Source organism: Bombina bombina, chromosome 3 (assembly GCF_027579735.1).
Source record: "Bombina bombina isolate aBomBom1 chromosome 3, aBomBom1.pri, whole genome shotgun sequence".
NCBI lineage: Eukaryota > Metazoa > Chordata > Amphibia > Anura > Bombinatoridae > Bombina > Bombina bombina.
In genome coordinates this window covers 248,778,997-248,798,533 of record NC_069501.1, presented here as the reverse complement: position 1 = coordinate 248,798,533, position 19,537 = coordinate 248,778,997, and the positions used below count along the sequence as shown (strand labels likewise).

The window sequence follows — 19,537 nt, the reverse complement described above, 5'->3', positions numbered from 1 at the left end:
ATTATGCTTACCACATAATTTCCTTTCCTTCTGTATAAGAAGAGTCCACGGCTTCATTGCTTACTTGTGGGAAATACTGAACCTGGCCATCAGGAGGAGGCAAAGACACCCCAGCCAAAGGCTTAAATACCTTTCCCACTTCCCTCATCCCCCAGTCATTCTGCGAGGGAACAAGGAACAGTAGGAGAAATATCAGGGTATAAATGGTGCCAGAAGAACAAAACATTTTGGTCCGCCTAACGGAGACTATGGGCGGGGGCCGTGGACTCTCCTCCTACAGAAGGAAAGGAAATGATCTGGTAAGCATAAATTATGTTATTTTCTTCTTAATATGAGGAGGGTCCATGGCTTCATTCCTTACTTATGGGAAACATATACCCAAGCTCTAGAGGACACTGAATAAAAACGGGAGGGCAAAAAGAGAGGCGGACCCTAGGCTTTCTGCCCCTTACGCTTCCCAGAATAGACAACAAAGATGAAGCATGTCTAAACCTCCTTTGAAGCCTGGAGATAGAACTTAAAGGCCCGAACCACATCCAAGTTATGAAGTAACCACTCCTTTGAAGGAGGATTAGGACACAAGGAAGGAACCACAATCTCCTAATTGATGTTACGATCAGAAACAACCTTAGGAAGAAAATCCAACCCAGTACGAAGAACAGCCTTATCAGCATGGAATACTAGGTAAGGGGTCTCACATTGCAAGTCAGCCACCTCAGATACTCTGCGCACCGAGGCAATAGCCAGTAGAAAAAGAACCGTCCAAGACAGTAATTTAATGTCAACTACATGCATAGGCTCGAACGGAGCCCTCTGCAAAACCTTAAGAACCAAATTTAAACTCCAAGGAGGATCGCTAGATCTAAACACAGGCCTGATTCTAGTCAGAGCCTGAACAAAAGACTGGACATCTGGAAGCTCAGCAAGCCTCTTCTGCAGTAAAACAGATATGGTCAAAATTTGTCCCTTAAGGGAGCTAGCAGAAAGGCCCTTCTCCAGACCATCCTAGAGAAAGGAAAGAATTCTGTAAACCCTGGCCTTATGCCAAGGGAAGCCATGCTCTTTACACCAGAATAAGAAGGTCCTCCACACCTTATGATAGATGAGTCGAGTAACCGGTTTATGAGCTTGAATGAGAGTATCAATAACTCTCTCCAAGAAACTTCTCTTGGCTAGGACTAGGCGTTCAATCTCCACGCAGTCAGCCTCAGAGAATCTAGATTTTGATTCAAAAGGACTTTGTACCAGCAGATCCCTGCGACAAGGTAATCTCCATGGTGGAGATGAGGACATCCCCGCCAGATCCACGAAACACATCCTCAGCAGCCACGATGGAGCAATAAGAATCACTGATGCTTGCTCCTGTTTGATGCAGGCCACTACACAAGGGAGAAGTGGTAAAAATGTAGATCAGACTGAACCTCCAAGGTATCTATTAGCTCCGTCTGAGGATCCCTGGACCGCGACCCATATCTGGGTAGCTTGTAATTGAGCCGGGACGCCATGAGATCTATCTCCGGCGTCTCCCATCTGTTGCGAATCCTCGGGATAGAAAGACCATTCCCCCGGATGAAAGGACTGTCTGCTGATAAAATCCACTTTCCAGTTGTCCACACCTGGAATGTGGATCGCTGACAGCGAGCAGTTGTAGGCCTCCGCCCATTCCAGAATTCAGGATACTTCCCTCATTGCTAGGGGGCTCCTCGTTCCCCCTGATGGTTGATGTAAGCCGAGGTTATGTTGTCTGGTTGGAATCTGATAAACTGGGACAAACCCAGAAGAGGTCAAGCCTTCAGAGCATTGAAGATCCCTCGAAGTACCAAAATGTTGATCGGGAGAAGAGATTACTCAAGTCCACAGGCCCTGTGCCTTCCTGGCACCCCAAACAGCTCCGCATCCTGAGAGACTTGCGCCCGTAGTCACAATCTCCCAGGATGGTCTCAAGAAGGATGTCCCTTGGGACAGGTGATCTGGACAAAGCCACCAGGAAAGCGATTGTCTCGACCGGTTGTCCAGAGAAATCTGTTGAGACAGATCTGAATGATCGCCGTTCCACTGTCTCAGCATGCACAGCTGAAGAAGAGGTCTGAGAGTGAATCTGGCAAAAGGTATGATGTTCATGCAGGACACCATGAGACCAATTACCTCCATACACTGAGCCACAGAGGGCCTTAAGGAGGTCTGGAGGGCAAGACAATTGATCGAAGAAAAGAAAGAAGGGCTTTCGAGTGGTCCTCTGCCCGACAGGATGGTGCTTGAACCAGAATATCGTCTAATTAAAGCGCCACTGCTATACCTCTGCGACTGCGAGCAGAGCCCCCAAAACCTTCGTAAAGACTCTTGGTGCAGTAGCTACACCAAATGGAAGTGCAATAAACTGGAAGTGCTGGTCCAGGAATGCAAATCTTAGGAACTTGATGTGTTCCTTGTGTATAGGGACTTGAAGGCATGCATCCTTCAGGTCTTTCGTGGTCATGAACTGTCCTTCCTGAACTAAAGGCAGAAGGGACCTTATTGTCTCCACCTTGAACTAGGGGACAGATAGGAATTTGTTTAAGATCTTTAGGTCCAGAATCGGGCAAAAAGTACCCTCCTTCTTTGGGACCACAAAGAGGTTTGAGTGATAACCCAGAACTCTCTCTGCTGGCAGTACCGGCACAATGACACCCATGGAGGAGAGATCCCTGACACACCCTAGAAAGGCCTCTCTCTTTTCTGGCCTTGAAGATAGGTTTGATAAGAGTAATCTTCCCTTGGGAGGATGAGACTTGAAACTTATCCTGTATCCCTGAGCGATGACCTCCAGGACCCACGGGTCTTGCACATCCCCAAACCAAGCTTCTGAAAAGAGTGACAGTCTGCCCCCCTACCAGATCGGGGGCCGCCCCATCATACCGACTTTGACTCGGCAGGCTTTTTGTTCTGCTTGGATTTATTCCAGGACTGAATCGGCTTCCAAGTTCCCTTTGACTGCTCAGGCTTTGCAGAGGGTTGCTGACGTTGGGATTTAGCCAAACGAAAATTAGGACCTTGTCCCTTAGGCTGGTTCTTCTTATCCTGCGGTAAAAAGGCACCTTTGCCCCCAGTAACCATGGAGAAGATTGAGTCCAGGCCTGGACCAAAAAGAATCTTTCCCCTTAAATGGGAGGGAAAGAAGTCTAGATTTTTAAGTCATGTCCCCAGACCAAGACTTCAGCCAGAGTGCCCTACAGGCAAGGACGGAAAAACCTGAAGCCTTGGCATTCATGCGAATAATCTGCATATTTGCATCACAAATAAAAGAATTAGCTACCCTTAAGGCCTTAATTCTTTCCTGGATCTCGTCGAGGGGACCCTCCACCTCGATCAACTCCCACAACTGCAGCAACAGCTGCTGCCGGTTGAAACAAATATCCTGTATGCTGAAACATCTTTCTTAAAATAGTTTACAGCTTGTTATCCATAGGCTCCATAAACGACAAACTATCCTCAAGCGGGATAGTAGTGCGTTTAGCCAGAGTGGAGATAGCGCCATCCACCTTAGGGACGGAACCCCACAACTCTAATTGGGAATATTTTCTTAAAAGAAGAAGAAAGGGAAAAAGAAGAGCCAAGTCTTTCCCATTCGTTCTTAATAATGTTCGACATCTTAAAGGGAACCGGGAAAGTCTGTGGTACAACCCAGTCCTCGTAGACCTTATCTAGTTTAGGAATACAAGGTTCCTCAGGTAATTTAGGTTCTGGAAGTTCCAAAGTAGCCAAAACTTCCTTTAGCAGAAAGCTTAAGTGTTCAATCTAAAGTCTGGTTCTTCCGCCGCTGGAGGCTTAGAGGCAGCAGATTCCAACCCAGAAAGAGCATCTTCTGAAGTATCAGAGGTGTCTTCATCAGCATATAATCTAGTATCAGATAAATCCATTAAGATAGTAGATGACCCCTGGGAAGGATAGCAATATTTGACCTTTCGCTTGTGCTTAACAGGGCGAGGTAAAGCACTGAAGGCCGCAGACACTGCCGTTTGTAACTGCGCAGCAAAGTCTGGTGGTAAAAGGGCCCCTCCAGATGGAGGAATAGGAGTGCTACGGGAAGCTGCATGTGTATTAGGAGATGACAGTACGGTGCACACCTTACGGGATGGAGACTCCTCAGAGGTGGATGGCTCAGTAGTACTAAACATATTAGCTTTCTTTGATACAATTACTTTATCAAGGCACGTGATAAAGGCATGCATAATTGAGCAGGCAGGTATACTGTGGCCTCCTCACAATATAGACAGGCATTGGATTTTGGTAAAGAGGGAATAACCGCTAACGTATCAAAGTCCTCCATAGCTTGCACTTATAAATTGGACAATAGAAAAAGAAAAATGGCACCTTTATACCCCCAATGGCTGGGGCACTCACCACCTCCTATGACCCAGGCCCAACAGAGAAACCGCTTGGTGCATGGTGCGCCACGCATGGACCGCCCCTGCTGCAGGCTAAAAGCGTGCCAAGCCTATCTCACACATATCGCAGCATAAACACAATATTTACATTATGTGATTAATCCCCCCTGTTCAATAATCCCCTTCCGGAGATATTAACCCTTGATTCCATACAGATAAAAGGAGCCACACTGTGACCCTGTCTTCTTGCGTTATCATAAGTGTATAAAATGAAACGATCTTACCGGAATCTATGTCGCGGAACAGAAACAAAGCCCCTCAAGTTTGACAGTCTTGTAGCATCGCTCCTGACATGGACTTGAGTGAAAAAAGCAGGCAGTGAAACTCGTCAACACTGATTGCTTAAGGAGCAGTTAATACAAGTCTGGATGGGTTCGCAGAAAGACTCTCCCTGCATATCCAGACTCTAACATTCGTCAATGCTCTCACTGAGAGGCTGACAATACTACTTTAAACTCCAGTCCCATTCCGAAGGGTAGATACGGAACTACTCCGTATCTTCTGACACTTCTCTGCCAACCTCCTGTGACGAAAGGCAAAGAATGACTGGGGAATGAGGGAAATGGGGAAGGTATTTAAGCCTTTGGCTGGGGTGTCTTTGCCTCCTCCTGGTGGCCAGGTTCTGTATTTCCCACATGTAAGGAATGAAGCCGTGGACTCTCCTCATATTAAGAAGGAAATTGATTTAGCATAACATGACATTTAAATCAATACGACAATATTTTCAAGACTATAACAATTTACTGGATTCCATACTACTATAGTGTCTGTGAATGTATCTGCAAGGATCAATCGCATTAAATTAAGGAATTTCAGAAAGCAGACAATTTTCTAATAGAACCATGTTTTTGCAAGTATTTATTGATTGGACCAACAACGCAGGTACCATATAAAATCATTAACAAAGCTATTTAAACATCTTGGAGAGTAAACGCTGTGATAGTGTCCCAGGTGATAGAATAAAGTGTGATTCACCAGCCTCATGTACATTTTTTTTATTTAAAGTATGTGAGCCAGACAAAGAGAATACAAGACAAAACCGTTAAGTCAATCAATCTATAGAAATGAAGTTGGTCGGTCAGGGCACCTGGAAAAAAAAAAATAATGAAGCCTCAACAGCTGCAAACAGCTAGATTTAAGACTAGGTCAGATATTGGTCCTTTAGGAAATATCACAGTTTTTGCACAACAAACAAATACTTCTGTAACGTTGCAAATGTATTGGATTTAATATTCCTGGGGCTTTAAGCATGTACAAGGATTAAATGTAATTTAGTGTTCTTAAAACAAAGGGACTTCTTTCTCCTTGCAATGCTGTTAGGCCACATCCCCAATTACTATGACAGCCCATCAAGAGGTATTGCTTCTAAGAACACACAGTATATCTACACTCTTTAGTAGTCTAGAGGAAGTTTGCTTGATAAAGCCAGAGTATCCTAAAAACTGGCAACAACAGGGTACTCATGTCAAAGCAGCCACTGTGTACAAAGACAGCAGAACCATATGCTTAAAGGGGTATTATATATGATACTCCGCTGGCAGTTCTGAAAAAGGCACATTCTTTTCAGGCCTGACAGTAATCTTTAAATAGCTGAAAATTTAGTGATGCTAGGTAGACATTTTTTAGCAGGTCTGTTGACTGCCGATGCAGAAGAAGGTGGCCGCTCGATGCATTCGGTTCTTTTCTTAGCTGGATTTCTTCTGGTTAAAGTGCAATATATTAAGATCTGTGCAAATCCAGATCTTAGCGTGTTGCACTTTAACAAGAAGAAATACGGTGTCCTGTTGACTTTTTGCTACCATGCGCATGCATGTGTGGAATGCGGTGACGTATGTGTGCTCATACGTACTGAGAGGGTAGCAAAATTAGACGGCTAGATATGAAATTTTGTGCGCACCCTCGATATGTAAATACAATTAACGAAACAGTTTCTCCAACAGTAATTTGCAGTTCCATATTTCATCATCACAATAAAAGGTTACTCCTAAATTCATTAACTGTAAGTTAATAATTTTATGAGTAACCTTTAATTGTGATGATATATTCAGCTGCAAATTACTGTTGGAGAAAGAGTTTGATTTTACTTACATAATGATTGTGCGTGGCGCGCATGTGCAGACAAAGCGTAGAGATTTGCTATCTACACATCGAATTTTGCTACCCCTCTGAGTGCGCATGAGTGCACATACATCACAGCATTCCACACATACTTTACAACATATGTGGAATGCAGTGACGTAAGTGTGCGCATGTGCATTGAGAGGGTAGCAAAATTCACCAGGTAACAAAAATCAACAGGACACCGGCTCCAAAAAGAGCTGAACACAGAGTGGCTGCAGTTGGCAGTTAACAAACCTGCAAAATGCACACATCTAATATTAGGTATGCAACATACAAAGCAGGTGGGCACATGATATAGACATACATGTGCGATAAGGCAAAAGGTTATATAAAAATATGATTTTTAAGGCAGGTAACGTGCCCTAAAGAGCAGGATTTTATTGCACGTACATTTTTTTAGATTTACAATACAAATTTTATACTAAACATTTCTACAGGAAGTAATTTTTGTATTCTGCTTACAAAGTATGTTTAGTACAGTTCGCCAGTTTCCCTCATTCATATATGGCTTTCAGTTTATCTGGTTTACAAAACCACAACTTGTAAAGCTCGTTTTTCTTTGTTCATTTTTAAGATCTTTTTTTTCCAATAAACTTTAGTAGAATAAAATCTATAAAACTCACTTACTATTCCTCAATATATTTATCATAAGATTATATAAATACGTATTAGTGCAGATCAATATTTTGCTCTTTCTAAATTTGTGTTTCAGGATAAAAAAAAAATAAAAAAAATTGCCATCCTGTTTATTTTTATCTATAACATTACAAAGGCACAGAAGTGGTCTATTTCATATATTCTAGGCTGACCACTTTACTCCCTGTGCAGGAGAAGGTGAAATGTAGGCAATACTAAAGTCACTAGTGAAACAAGGAGCCCGTGCAAATGCAGGTTATGGTTAAAAAAAATATTAAAAGTTTGACATAACAAATATATAAAATAATGATTTCTTCTTTGATTATAGAGCAGCCCAGGTCTTTGGTAAGTATAAAATATAAAAGCAAATTTATATTGCAAGAAAGTAGGTAATGTCCAGCCAGTGGGGGAAAAAGGAAATATGTATGTGACGTCAGATGACTGGTAGAGGACCAAATTCCTATTATGGTTGTAGTGTTCATCATCGTGAATTGAGTCGTGGGGCAACCTAGAAAAAAAAAGCAAATATTAGAAGGTTGTTTTCAATTTCACCTTTCAAAATATTTAAAAAAAAAAAAAAAAAAAAAAAAATCTACATTGCCTGCTCCTGAGAAAGGGACGATTATCCAAGTATTACTATTGTAAAATACGGTTTTATCTGAGAATAGAAAGAAAATTTCTTACCAGGTGATTTAGGACAATGGCAAATTTGGGGAAATTTTAAATGAGACTTTTGTGATTTAGATTAGGTTTTTCCAATATATTTCTATTATTAAATTTACTTTGTACTCCAGGGATCCTTTGTTGAAAAAGAAATCTAGATAGGCTCAGGAACGGAAATATGCTACTGGGAGCTATTTGGTTACTGCACATGTATGCCTCTTGTCATTGGCTCACCAAAATGGTTCAGCTAGCTCCCAATTGTACATGGCAGTTCAGGAGTTCACTATGAGTTAGCAAGGATTACACACATTTACAAGCAACCAGTGAAATAACAACATGCTCTAACACATATGAGCATTTTCCTTTAGTATACTGATACTATATTTCTAAATGACAAATATTGCAAATTTGTAAATCACTTTGTAAAAGGTCCCTTCTACAATACATAACATTTTAATCTGCAATGCGCCCTTTTAAAAAAATGATTAATATTTTATTTTTGCACTCTTTACGTTATGCATAACCTGAGGATAATAATTCTCATATACTTCCATTAGCAAAAATGCTTTAAGTAAATGCTTATTACTTTTTCAGCAGCATACCCACATATGCTGTGTGTGACTAGACCATAAGCATTTAAACGCCATACCTGCTCAGAGAGCTTGCAGTGGTGCATATTGCATCAGTGAAGACAATTTGTGTCATACAAGCCACCATGGTGTGGTGTTTAAATGCTGGTCAGCAGGGCACTAACAGCATATGTACATATACCGCTAATGGAAGTATATTGCAAAAAACATAATTTATGTAAGAACTTACCTGATAAATTCATTTCTTTCATATTAGCAAGAGTCCATGAGCTAGTGACGTATGGGATATACATTCCTACCAGGAGGGGCAAAGTTTCCCAAACCTCAAAATGCCTATAAATACACCCCTCACCACACCCACAAATCAGTTTAACGAATAGCCAAGAAGTGGGGTGATAAGAAAAAAGTGCGAAGCATAAATATAAGGAATTGGAATAATTGTGCTTTATACAAAAAAATCATAACCACCGCAAAAAAAGGGTGGGCCTCATGGACTCTTGCTAATATGAAAGAAATGAATTTATCAGGTAAGTTCTTACTTAAATTATGTTTTCTTTCATGCAATTAGCAAGAGTCCATGAGCTAGTGACGTATGGGATAATGACTACCCAAGATGTGGATCTTCCACGCAAGAGTCACTAGAGAGGGAGGGATAAAATAAAGACAGCCAATTCCGCTGAAAAAAATCCACACCCAAAAATAAAGTTTAAATCTTATAAAGAAAAAAACTGAAAATATAAGCAGAAGATTCAAACTGAAACAGCTGCCTGAAGTACTTTTCTACCAAAGACAGCTTCAGAAGAAGAAAACACATCAAAATGGTAGAATTTAGTAAAAGTATGCAAAGAAGACCAAGTTGCTGCTTTGCAAATCTGATCAACCGAAGCTTCATTCCTAAATGCCCAGGAAGTAGAAACTGACCTAGTAGAATGAGTTGTAATCCTTTGAGGCGGAGTTTTACCCGACTCGACATAAGCATGATGAATTAAAGATTTCAAATAAGATGCCAAAGAAATGGCAGAGGCCTTCTGACCTTTCCTAGAACCGGAAAAGATAACAAATAGACTAGAAGTCTTTCGGAAATTCTTAGTAGCTTCAACATAATATTTCAAAGCTCTAACTACATCCAAAGAATGCAATGATTTCTCCTTAGAATTCTTAGGATTAGGACATAATGAAGGAACCACAATTTCTCTACTAATGTTGTTGGAATTCACAACCTTAGGTAAAAATTTAAAAGAAGTTCGCAACATCGCCTTATCCTGGTGAAAAATCAGAAAAGGAGACTCACAAGAAAGAGCAGATAATTCAGAAACTCTTCTGGCAGAAGAGATGGCCAAAAGGAACAAAACTTTCCAAGAAAGTAATTTAATGTCCAATGAATGCATAGGTTCAAACGGAGGAGCTTGAAGAGCCCTCAGAACCAAATTCAAACTCCAAGGAGGAGAAATTGACTTAATGACAGGTTTTATACGAACCAAAGCTTGTACAAAACAATGAATATCAGGAAGCTTAGCAATCTTTCTGTGAAAAAGAACAGAAAGAGCAGAGATTTGTCCTTTCAAGGAACTTGCAGACAAACCTTTATCCAAACCATCCTGAAGAAACTGTAAAATTTTCGGAATTCTAAAAGAATGCCAGGAAAAATGATGAGAAAGACACCAAGAAATATAAGTCTTCCAGACTCTATAATATATCTCCCTAGATACAGATTTACGAGCCTGTAACATAGTATTAATCACAGAGTCAGAGAAACCTCTTTGACCAAGAATCAAGCGTTCAATCTCCATACCTTTAAATTTAAGGATTTGAGATCCTGATGGAAAAAAGGACCTTGCGACAGAAGGTCTGGCCTTAACGGAAGAGTCCACGGTTGGCAAGAGGCCATCCGGACAAGATCCGCATACCAAAACCTGTGAGGCCATGCTGGAGCTACCAGCAGAACAAACGAGCATTCCTTCAGAATCTTGGAGATTACTCTTGGAAGAAGAACTAGAGGCGGAAAGATATAGGCAGGATGATACTTCCAAGGAAGTGACAATGCATCCACTGCTACCGCTTGAGGATCCCTGGATCTGGACAGATACCTGGGAAGTTTCTTGTTTAGATGAGAGGCCATCAAATCTATTTCTGGAAGTCCCCACATTTGAACAATCTGAAGAAATACCTCTGGGTGAAGAGACCATTCGCCCGGATGTAACGTTTGGCGACTGAGATAATCCGCTTCCCAATTGTCTATACCTGGGATATGAACCGCAGAAACTAGACAGGAGCTGGATTCCGCCCATACTAGAATTCGAGATACTTCTTTCATAGCCAGAGGACTGTGAGTCCCTCCTTGATGATTGATGTATGCCACAGTTGTGACATTGTCTGTCTGAAAACAAATGAACGATTCTCTCTTTAGAAGAGGCCAAGACTGAAGAGCTCTGAAAATTGCACGGAGTTCCAAAATATTGATCAGTAATCTCACCTCCTGAGATTCCCAAACCCCTTGTGCTGTCAGAGACCCCCACACAGCTCCCCAACCTGTAAGACTTGCATCTGTTGAAATTACAGTCCAGGTCGGAAGAACAAAAGAAGCCCCCTGAACTAAACAATGGTGATCTGTCCACCACGTCAGAGAGTGTCGTACAATCGGTTTTAAAGATATTAATTGAGATATCTTTGTGTAATCCCTGCACCACTGGTTCAGCATACAGAGCTGAAGAGGCCGCATGTGAAAACGAGCAAAGGGGATTGCGTCCGATGCAGCAGTCATAAGACCTAGAATTTCCATGCATAAGGCTACCGAAGGGAATGATTGTGACTGAAGGTTTCGACAAGCTGATATCAATTTTAGACGTCTCTTGTCTGTCAAAGATAGAGTCATGGAAACTGAATCTATCTGGAAACCTAAAAAGGTTACCTGTGTCTGAGGAATCAATGAACTTTTTGGTAAATTGATCCTCCAACCATGATGTTGAAGAAACAACACAAGTCGATTCGTATGAGATTGTGCTAAATGTGAAGACTGAGCAAGTACCAAGATATCGTCCAAATAAGGAAATACCACAATACCCTGTTCTCTGATTACAGACAGAAGGGCACCGAGAACCTTCGTAAAAATTCTTGGAGCTGTAGCTAGGCCAAACGGCAGAGCCACAAACTGGTAATGCTTGTCTAGGAAAGAGAATCTCAGAAACTGATAGTGATCTGGATGAATCGGAATATGCAGATATGCATCCTGTAAATCTATTGTAGACATATAATGCCCTTGCTGAACAAAAGGCAGGATAGTCCTTACAGTTACCATTTTGAATGTTGGTATCCTTACATAACGATTCAATATTTTTAGATCCAGAACTGGTCTGAAGGAATTCTCCTTCTTTGGTACAATGAAGAGATTTGAATAAAACCCCAGTCCCTGTTCCAGAACTGGAACTGGCATAATTACTCCAGCCAACTCTAGATCTGAAACACATTTCAGAAATGCTTGAGCCTTCGCTGGGTTTACTGGGACACGGGAAAGAAAAAATCTCTTTGCAGGAGGCCTTATCTTGAAGCCAATTCTGTACCCTTCTGAAACAATGTTCTGAATCCAAAGATTGTGAACGGAATTGATCCAAATTTCTTTGAAAAAACGTAATCTGCCCCCTACCAGCTGAGCTGGAATGAGGGCCGCACCTTCATGTGGACTTAGGAGCTGGCTTTGATTTTCTAAAAGGCTTGGATTTATTCCAGACTGGAGATGGTTTCCAAACTGATACCGCTCCTGAGGATGAAGGATCAGGTTTTTGTTCCTTGTTGTGACGAAAGGAACGAAAACGATTATTAGACCTAAATTTACCTTTAGATTTTTTATCCTGTGGTAAAAAAGTTCCTTTCCCTCCAGTAACAGTTGAGATAATAGAATCCAACTGAGAACCAAACAATTTATTACCCTGGAAAGAAAGGGAAAGCAGAGTAGACTTAGAAGACATATCAGCATTCCAAGTTTTAAGCCATAAAGCTCTTCTAGCTAAAATAGCTAGAGACATATACCTGACATCAACTCTAATGATATCAAAGATGGCATCACAAATAAAATTATTAGCATGTTGAAGAAGAATAATAATGCTATGAGAATTATGATCTGTTACTTGTTGCGCTAAAGCTTCTAACCAAAAAGTTGAAGCTGCAGCAACATCCGCTAAAGATATAGCAGGTCTAAGAAGATTACCTGAACACAAGTAAGCTTTTCTTAGAAAGGATTCAATTTTCCTATCTAAAGGATCCTTAAAAGAAGTACCATCTGCCGTAGGAATAGTAGTACGCTTAGCAAGAGTAGAGACAGCCCCATCAACCTTAGGGATTTTGTCCCAAAACTCTAATCTGTCAGATGGCACAGGATATAATTGCTTAAAACGTTTAGAAGGAGTAAATTAATTACCCAAATTATTCCATTCCCTGGAAATTACTTCAGAAATAGCACCAGGGACAGGAAAAACTTCTGGAATAACTACAGGAGATTTAAAAACCTTATCTAAACGTTTAGATTTAGTATCAAGAGGACCAGAATCCTTAATTTCTAATGCAATTAGGACTTCTTTAAGTAAAGAACGAATAAATTCCATTTTAAATAAATATGAAGATTTATCAGCATCAACCTCAGACAGAATCCTCTGAACCAGAAGAACCATTATCAGAATCAGAATGATGATGTTCATTTAAAAATTCATCTGAAAAATGAGAAGTTTTAAAAGACTTTTTACGTTTACTAGGAGGAATAACAGACATAGCCTTCTTAATGGATTTAGAAACAAAATCTCTTATGTTAACAGGAACACTCTGAGTATTAGATGTTGACGGAACAGCAACAGGTAATGTAACAGTACTAAAGGAAATATTATCTGCATTAACAAGTTTGTCATGACAAACAGCACAAACAACAGCTGGAGGAACAGATACCATAAGTTTACAGCAGATACACTTAGCTTTGGTAGCTCCAGCACCAGGCAGCAATTTTCCAGAAGTATCTTCTGACTCAGTTTCAACGTGGGACATCTTGCAATATGTAATAGAAAAAACAACATATAAAGCAAAATTGATCAAATTCCTTAAATGACAGTTTCAGGAATGGGAAAAAATGCCAGTGAACAAGCTTCTAGCAACCAGAAGCAATAAATAATGAGACTTAAATAATGTGGAGACAATAGTGATGCCCATATTTTTTTAGCGCCAAAAATGACGCCCACATTATTTGGCGCCTAAATGCTTTTGGCGCCAAAAATGACGCCACATCCGGAACGCCGACACCTTTGGCGCAAAAGAACGTCAAAAATGACGCAACTTGCGGCGACACGTATGACGCCGGAAACAGAAAAAAAAATTTGCGCCAAAAAACATAATTTATGCTTACCTGATAAATTCCTTTCTTCTGTTGTGTGATCAGTCCACGGGTCATCATTACTTCTGGGATATAACTCCTCCCCAACAGGAAATGCAAGAGGATTCACCCAGCAGAGCTGCATATAGCTCCTCCCCTCTACGTCACTCCCAGTCATTCGACCAAGAATCAACGAGAAAGGAGAAACCAAGGGTGAAGTGGTGACTGGAGTATAATTTAAAAGATATTTACCTGCCTTAAAAAACAGGGCGGGCCGTGGACTGATCACACAACAGAAGAAAGGAATTTATCAGGTAAGCATAAATTATGTTTTCTTCTGTTATGTGTGATCAGTCCACGGGTCATCATTACTTCTGGGATACCAATACCAAAGCAAAAGTACACGGATGACGGGAGGGATAGGCAGGCTCATTATACAGAAGGAACCACTGCCTGAAGAACCTTTCTCCCAAAAATAGCCTCCGAAGAAGCAAAAGTGTCAAATTTGTAAAATTTGGAAAAAGTATGAAGCGAAGACCAAGTTGCAGCCTTGCAAATCTGTTCAACAGAGGCCTCATTCTTAAAGGCCCAAGTGGAAGCCACAGCTCTAGTAGAATGAGCTGTAATTCTTTCAGGAGGCTGCTGTCCAGCAGTCTCATAGGCTAAACGAATTATGCTACGAAGCCAGAAGGAGAGAGAGGTAGCCGAAGCCTTATGACCTCTCCTCTGACCAGAGTACACGACAAACAGGGAAGACGTTTGTCGAAAATCCTTAGTTGCCTGCAAGTAGAACTTGAGGGCACGAACTACATCCAGATTGTGTAGAAGACGTTCCTTCTTTGAAGAAGGATTCGGGCACAGAGAAGGCACCACGATCTCTTGATTGATGTTCCTGTTAGTGACTACCTTAGGTAAGAACCCAGGTTTTGTACGCAGAACTACCTTATCTGAATGAAAAATCAAATAAGGAGAATCACAATGTAAAGCTGATAACTCAGAGACTCTCCGAGCCGAAGAAATAGCCATTAAAAATAACACTTTCCAAGATAACAACTTTATATCAATGGAATGAAGGGGTTCAAACGGAACTCCTTGTAGAACGTTAAGAACAAGGTTTAAACTCCATGGCGGAGCAACAGTTTTAAACACAGGCTTGATCCTAGCTAAAGCCTGACAAAAGGCCTGGACGTCTGGATTTTCTGACAGACGCCTGTGTAACAAGATGGACAGAGCTGAGATCTGTCCCTTTAATGAGCTAGCCGATAAACCCTTTTCTAAACCTTCTTGTAGAAAGGACAATATCCTAGGAATCCTAACCTTACTCCAGGAGTAACCTTTGGATTCGCACCAGTATAGGTATTTACGCCATATCTTATGGTAAATCCTTCTGGTAACAGGCTTCCTAGCCTGTATCAGGGTATCAATAACCGACTCAGAAAACCCACGTTTTGATAAAATCAAGCGTTCAATTTCCAAGCAGTCAGCTTCAGAGAAGTTAGATTTTGATGTTTGAATGGACCCTGTATCAGAAGGTCCTGTCTTAGAGGTAGAGACCAAGGCGGACAGGATGACATGTCCACTAGATCTGCATACCAAGTCCTGCGTGGCCATGCAGGCGCTATTAGAATCACTGATGCTCTCTCCTGTTTGATTTTGGCAATCAATCGAGGAAGCAGCGGGAAGGGTGGAAACACATAAGCCATCCCGAAGTTCCAAGGTGCTGTCAAAGCATCTATCAGAACCGCTCCCGGATCCCTGGATCTGGACCCGTAGCGAGGAAGTTTGGCGTTCTGGCGAGACGCCATGAGATCTATCTCTGGTTTGCCCCAACGTCAAAGTATTTGGGCAAAGACCTCCGGATGAAGTTCCCACTCCCCCGGATGAAAAGTCTGGCGACTCAAGAAATCCGCCTCCCAGTTCTCCACTCCCGGGATGTGGATTGCTGACAGGTGGCAAGAGTGAGACTCTGCCCAGCGAATTATCTTTGATACTTCTATCATTGCTAGGGAGCTTCTTGTCCCTCCCTGATGGTTGATGTAAGCTACAGTCGTGATGTTGTCCGACTGAAACCTGATGAACCCCCGAGTTTTTAACTGGGGCCAAGCCAGAAGGGCATTGAGAACTGCTCTCAATTCCAGAATGTTTATTGGCAGGAGACTTTCCTCCTGACTCCATTGTCCCTGAGCCTTCAGAGAATTCCAGACAGCGCCCCAACCTAGTAGGCTGGCGTCTGTTGTTACAATCGTCCAGTCCGGCCTGCTGAATGGCATCCCCCTGGACAGATGTGGCCGAGAAAGCCACCATAGAAGAGAGTTTCTGGTCTCTTGATCCAGATTCAGAGTAGGGGACAAGTCTGAGTAATCCCCATTCCATTGACTCAGCATGCACAATTGCAGCGGTCTGAGATGTAGACGTGCAAAGGGTACTATGTCCATTGCTGCTACCATTAAGCCGATCACCTCCATGCATTGAGCTACTGACGGGAGTTGAATGGAATGAAGGACACGGCATGCATTTAGAAGCTTTGTTAATCTGTCTTCTGTCAGATAAATCTTCATTTCTACAGAATCTATAAGAGTCCCCAAGAATGGAACTCTTGTGAGAGGAAAGAGAGAACTCTTCTTTTCGTTCACTTTCCATCCATGCGACCTTAGAAATGCCAGAACTAACTCTGTATGAGACTTGGCAGTTTGAAAGCTTGAGGCTTGTATCAGAATGTCGTCTAGGTACGGAGCTACCGAAATTCCTCGCGGTCTTAGTACCGCCAGAAGGGCACCCAGAACCTTTGTGAAGATTCTTGGAGCCGTAGCCAATCCGAATGGAAGAGCTACAAACTGGTAATGCCTGTCTAAGAAGGCAAACCTTAGATACCGGTAATGATCTTTGTGAATCGGTATGTGAAGGTAAGCATCCTTTAAATCCACTGTGGTCATGTACTGACCCTTTTGGATCATGGGTAAGATTGTCCGAATAGTTTCCATTTTGAACGATGGAACTCTTAGGAATTTGTTTAGGATCTTTAAATCCAAGATTGGCCTGAAAGTTCCCTCTTTTTTGGGAACCACAAACAGGTTTGAGTAAAACCCTTGTCCTTGTTCCGACCGCGGAACCGGATGGATCACTCCCATTAATAACAGATCTTGTACACAGCGTAGAAACGCTTCTTTCTTTATCTGGTTTGTTGACAACCTTGACAGATGAAATCTCCCTCTTGGGGGAGAGAATTTGAAATCTAGAAGGTATCCCTGAGATATGATCTCTAGCGCCCAGGGATCCTGAACATCTCTTGCCCAAGCCTGGGCGAAGAGAGAGAGTCTGCCCCCCACTAGATCCGGTCCCGGATCGGGGGCCCTCGGTTCATGCTGTCTTTGGGGCAGCAGCAGGTTTCCTGGCCTGCTTGCCCTTGTTCCAGGACTGGTTAGGTTTCCAGCCTTGTCTGTAACGAGCAACAGCTCCTTCCTGTTTTGGTGCAGTGGAAGTTGGTGCTGCTCCTGCTTTGAAATTCCGAAAGGGACGAAAATTAGACTGTCTAGCCTTAGCTTTGGCTTTGTCTTGAGGCAGGGCGTGGCCCTTGCCTCCTGTAATGTCAGCGATAATTTCTTTCAAACCGGGCCCAAATAAAGTTTGCCCCTTGAAAGGTATATTAAGTAATTTGGACTTAGAAGTTACATCAGCTGACCAGGATTTTAGCCACAGCGCCCTACGTGCCTGAATGGCGAATCCTGAGTTCTTAGCCGTAAGTTTGGTTAAATGTACTACGGCCTCCGAAATGAATGAATTAGCTAGTTTAAGGACTCTAAGCCTGTCCGTAATGTCGTCCAGCGTAGCTGAACTAAGGTTCTCTTCCAGAGACTCAATCCAAAATGCTGCCGCAGCCGTAATCGGCGCGATGCATGCAAGGGGTTGCAATATAAAACCTTGTTGAACAAACATTTTCTTAAGGTAACCCTCTAATTTTTTATCCATTGGATCTGAAAAAGCACAGCTATCCTCCACCGGGATAGTGGTACGCTTAGCTAAAGTAGAAACTGCTCCCTCCACCTTAGGGACCGTTTGCCATAAGTCCCGTGTGGTGGCGTCTATTGGAAACATCTTTCTAAATATTGGAGGGGGTGAGAACGGCACACCGGGTCTATCCCACTCCTTAGTAACAATTTCAGTTAGTCTCTTAGGTATAGGAAAAACGTCAGTACTCGCCGGTACCGCAAAGTATTTATCCAACCTACACAATTTCTCTGGTATTGCAACAGTGTTACAATCATTAAGAGCCGCTAAAACCTCCCCTAGTAATACACGGAGGTTCTCCAATTTAAATTTAAAATTTGAAATATCTGAATCCAATCTGTTTGGATCAGAACCGTCACCCACAGAATGAAGCTCTCCGTCCTCATGCTCTGCAAGCTGTGACGTAGTATCAGACATGGCCCTAGTATTATCAGCGCACTCTGTTCTCACCCCAGAGTGATCACGCTTGCCTCTTAGTTCTGGTAATTTAGCCAAAACTTCGGTCATAACAGTAGCCATATCTTGTAATGTTATCTGTAATGGCCGCCCAGATGTACTAGGCGCCACAATATCACGCACCTCCCGGGCGGGAGATGCAGGTACTGACACGTGAGGTGAGTTAGTCGGCATAACTCTCCCCTCGCTGTTTGGTGAAATTAGTTCAATTTGTACAGATTGGCTTTTATTTAAAGTAGCATCAATACAGTTAGTACATAAATTTCTATTGGGCTCCACCTTGGCATTGGAACAAATGACACAGGTATCTTCCTCTGAATCAGACATGTTTAACACACTAGCAATAAACTTGCAACTTGGTTACAATCTTATTTAACAAAAACGTACTGTGCCTCAAAGAAGCACTAAACGATTAAATGACAGTTGAAATAATGAACTGAAAAAACAGTTATAGCATCAATCCTTAAAAACAACACAACTTTTAGCAAAGGTTTGTTCCCATTAGTAAAGTAACAATAATTAAATTTGAAGCATAAAAATTACAGAGCAACGTTTTTAATCACAGTCAATATATAAGTCTCACAGCTCTGCTGAGAGAATCTACCTCCCTCCAAAGAAGTTTGAAGACCCCTGAGTTCTGTTAGAGATGAACCGGATCATGCAGGAAATACAAGAGTAACTGACTGGAAATTTTTGATGCGTAGCAAAGAGCGCCAAAAACGGCCCCTCCCCCTCACACACAGCAGTGAGAGAGAAACGAAACTGTCACAATTAAAACAAGCAACTGCCAAGTGGAAAAATAATGCCCAAACATTTATTCACTCAGTACCTCAGAAAATGCAAACGATTCTACATTCCAGCAAAAACGTTTAACATAATAAATACCTATTAAAAGGTTTAATGTACTTTTAACAGAGTAATTCCAGTGAAATACCATCCCCAGAATACTGAAGTGTAGAGTATACATACATGTCATTATAACGGTATGGCAGGATTTTCTCATCAATTCCATTCAGAAAATAAAAACTGCTACATACCTCAATGCAGATTCATCTGCCCGCTGTCCCCTGATCTGAAGCTTTTACCTCCCTCAGATGGTCGAGAAACAGCAATATGATCTTAACTACTCCGGTTAAAATCATAGTAAAAACTCTGGTAGATTCTTCTTCAAACTCTGCCAGAGAGGCAATAACACGCTCCGGTGCTATTGTAAAATAACAAACTTTTGATTGAAGTTATAAAAACTAAGTATAATCACCATAGTCCTCTCACACATCCTATCTAGTCGTTGGGTG

The 19,537-nt window shown here is 41.9% G+C and overlaps 1 protein-coding gene across 5 annotated transcripts in view; it reads right to left on the bottom strand.

Annotated features, from left to right (window-relative positions):
• Window positions 1-5,251: 5,251 nt before the first annotated feature.
• Window positions 5,252-19,537, bottom strand: part of MYO1C (myosin IC) — a 567,598-nt gene continuing 553,312 nt past the window's right edge. For all 5 annotated transcript variants that reach the window (XM_053706236.1, XM_053706241.1, XM_053706239.1 and 2 more), the window contains one exon: window positions 5,252-7,689. In XM_053706236.1, coding sequence (XP_053562211.1) covers window positions 7,663-7,689 — 27 coding nt within the window. In that variant the 3' untranslated portion in view covers window positions 5,252-7,662. The remainder of the gene's footprint in view (window positions 7,690-19,537) is intronic.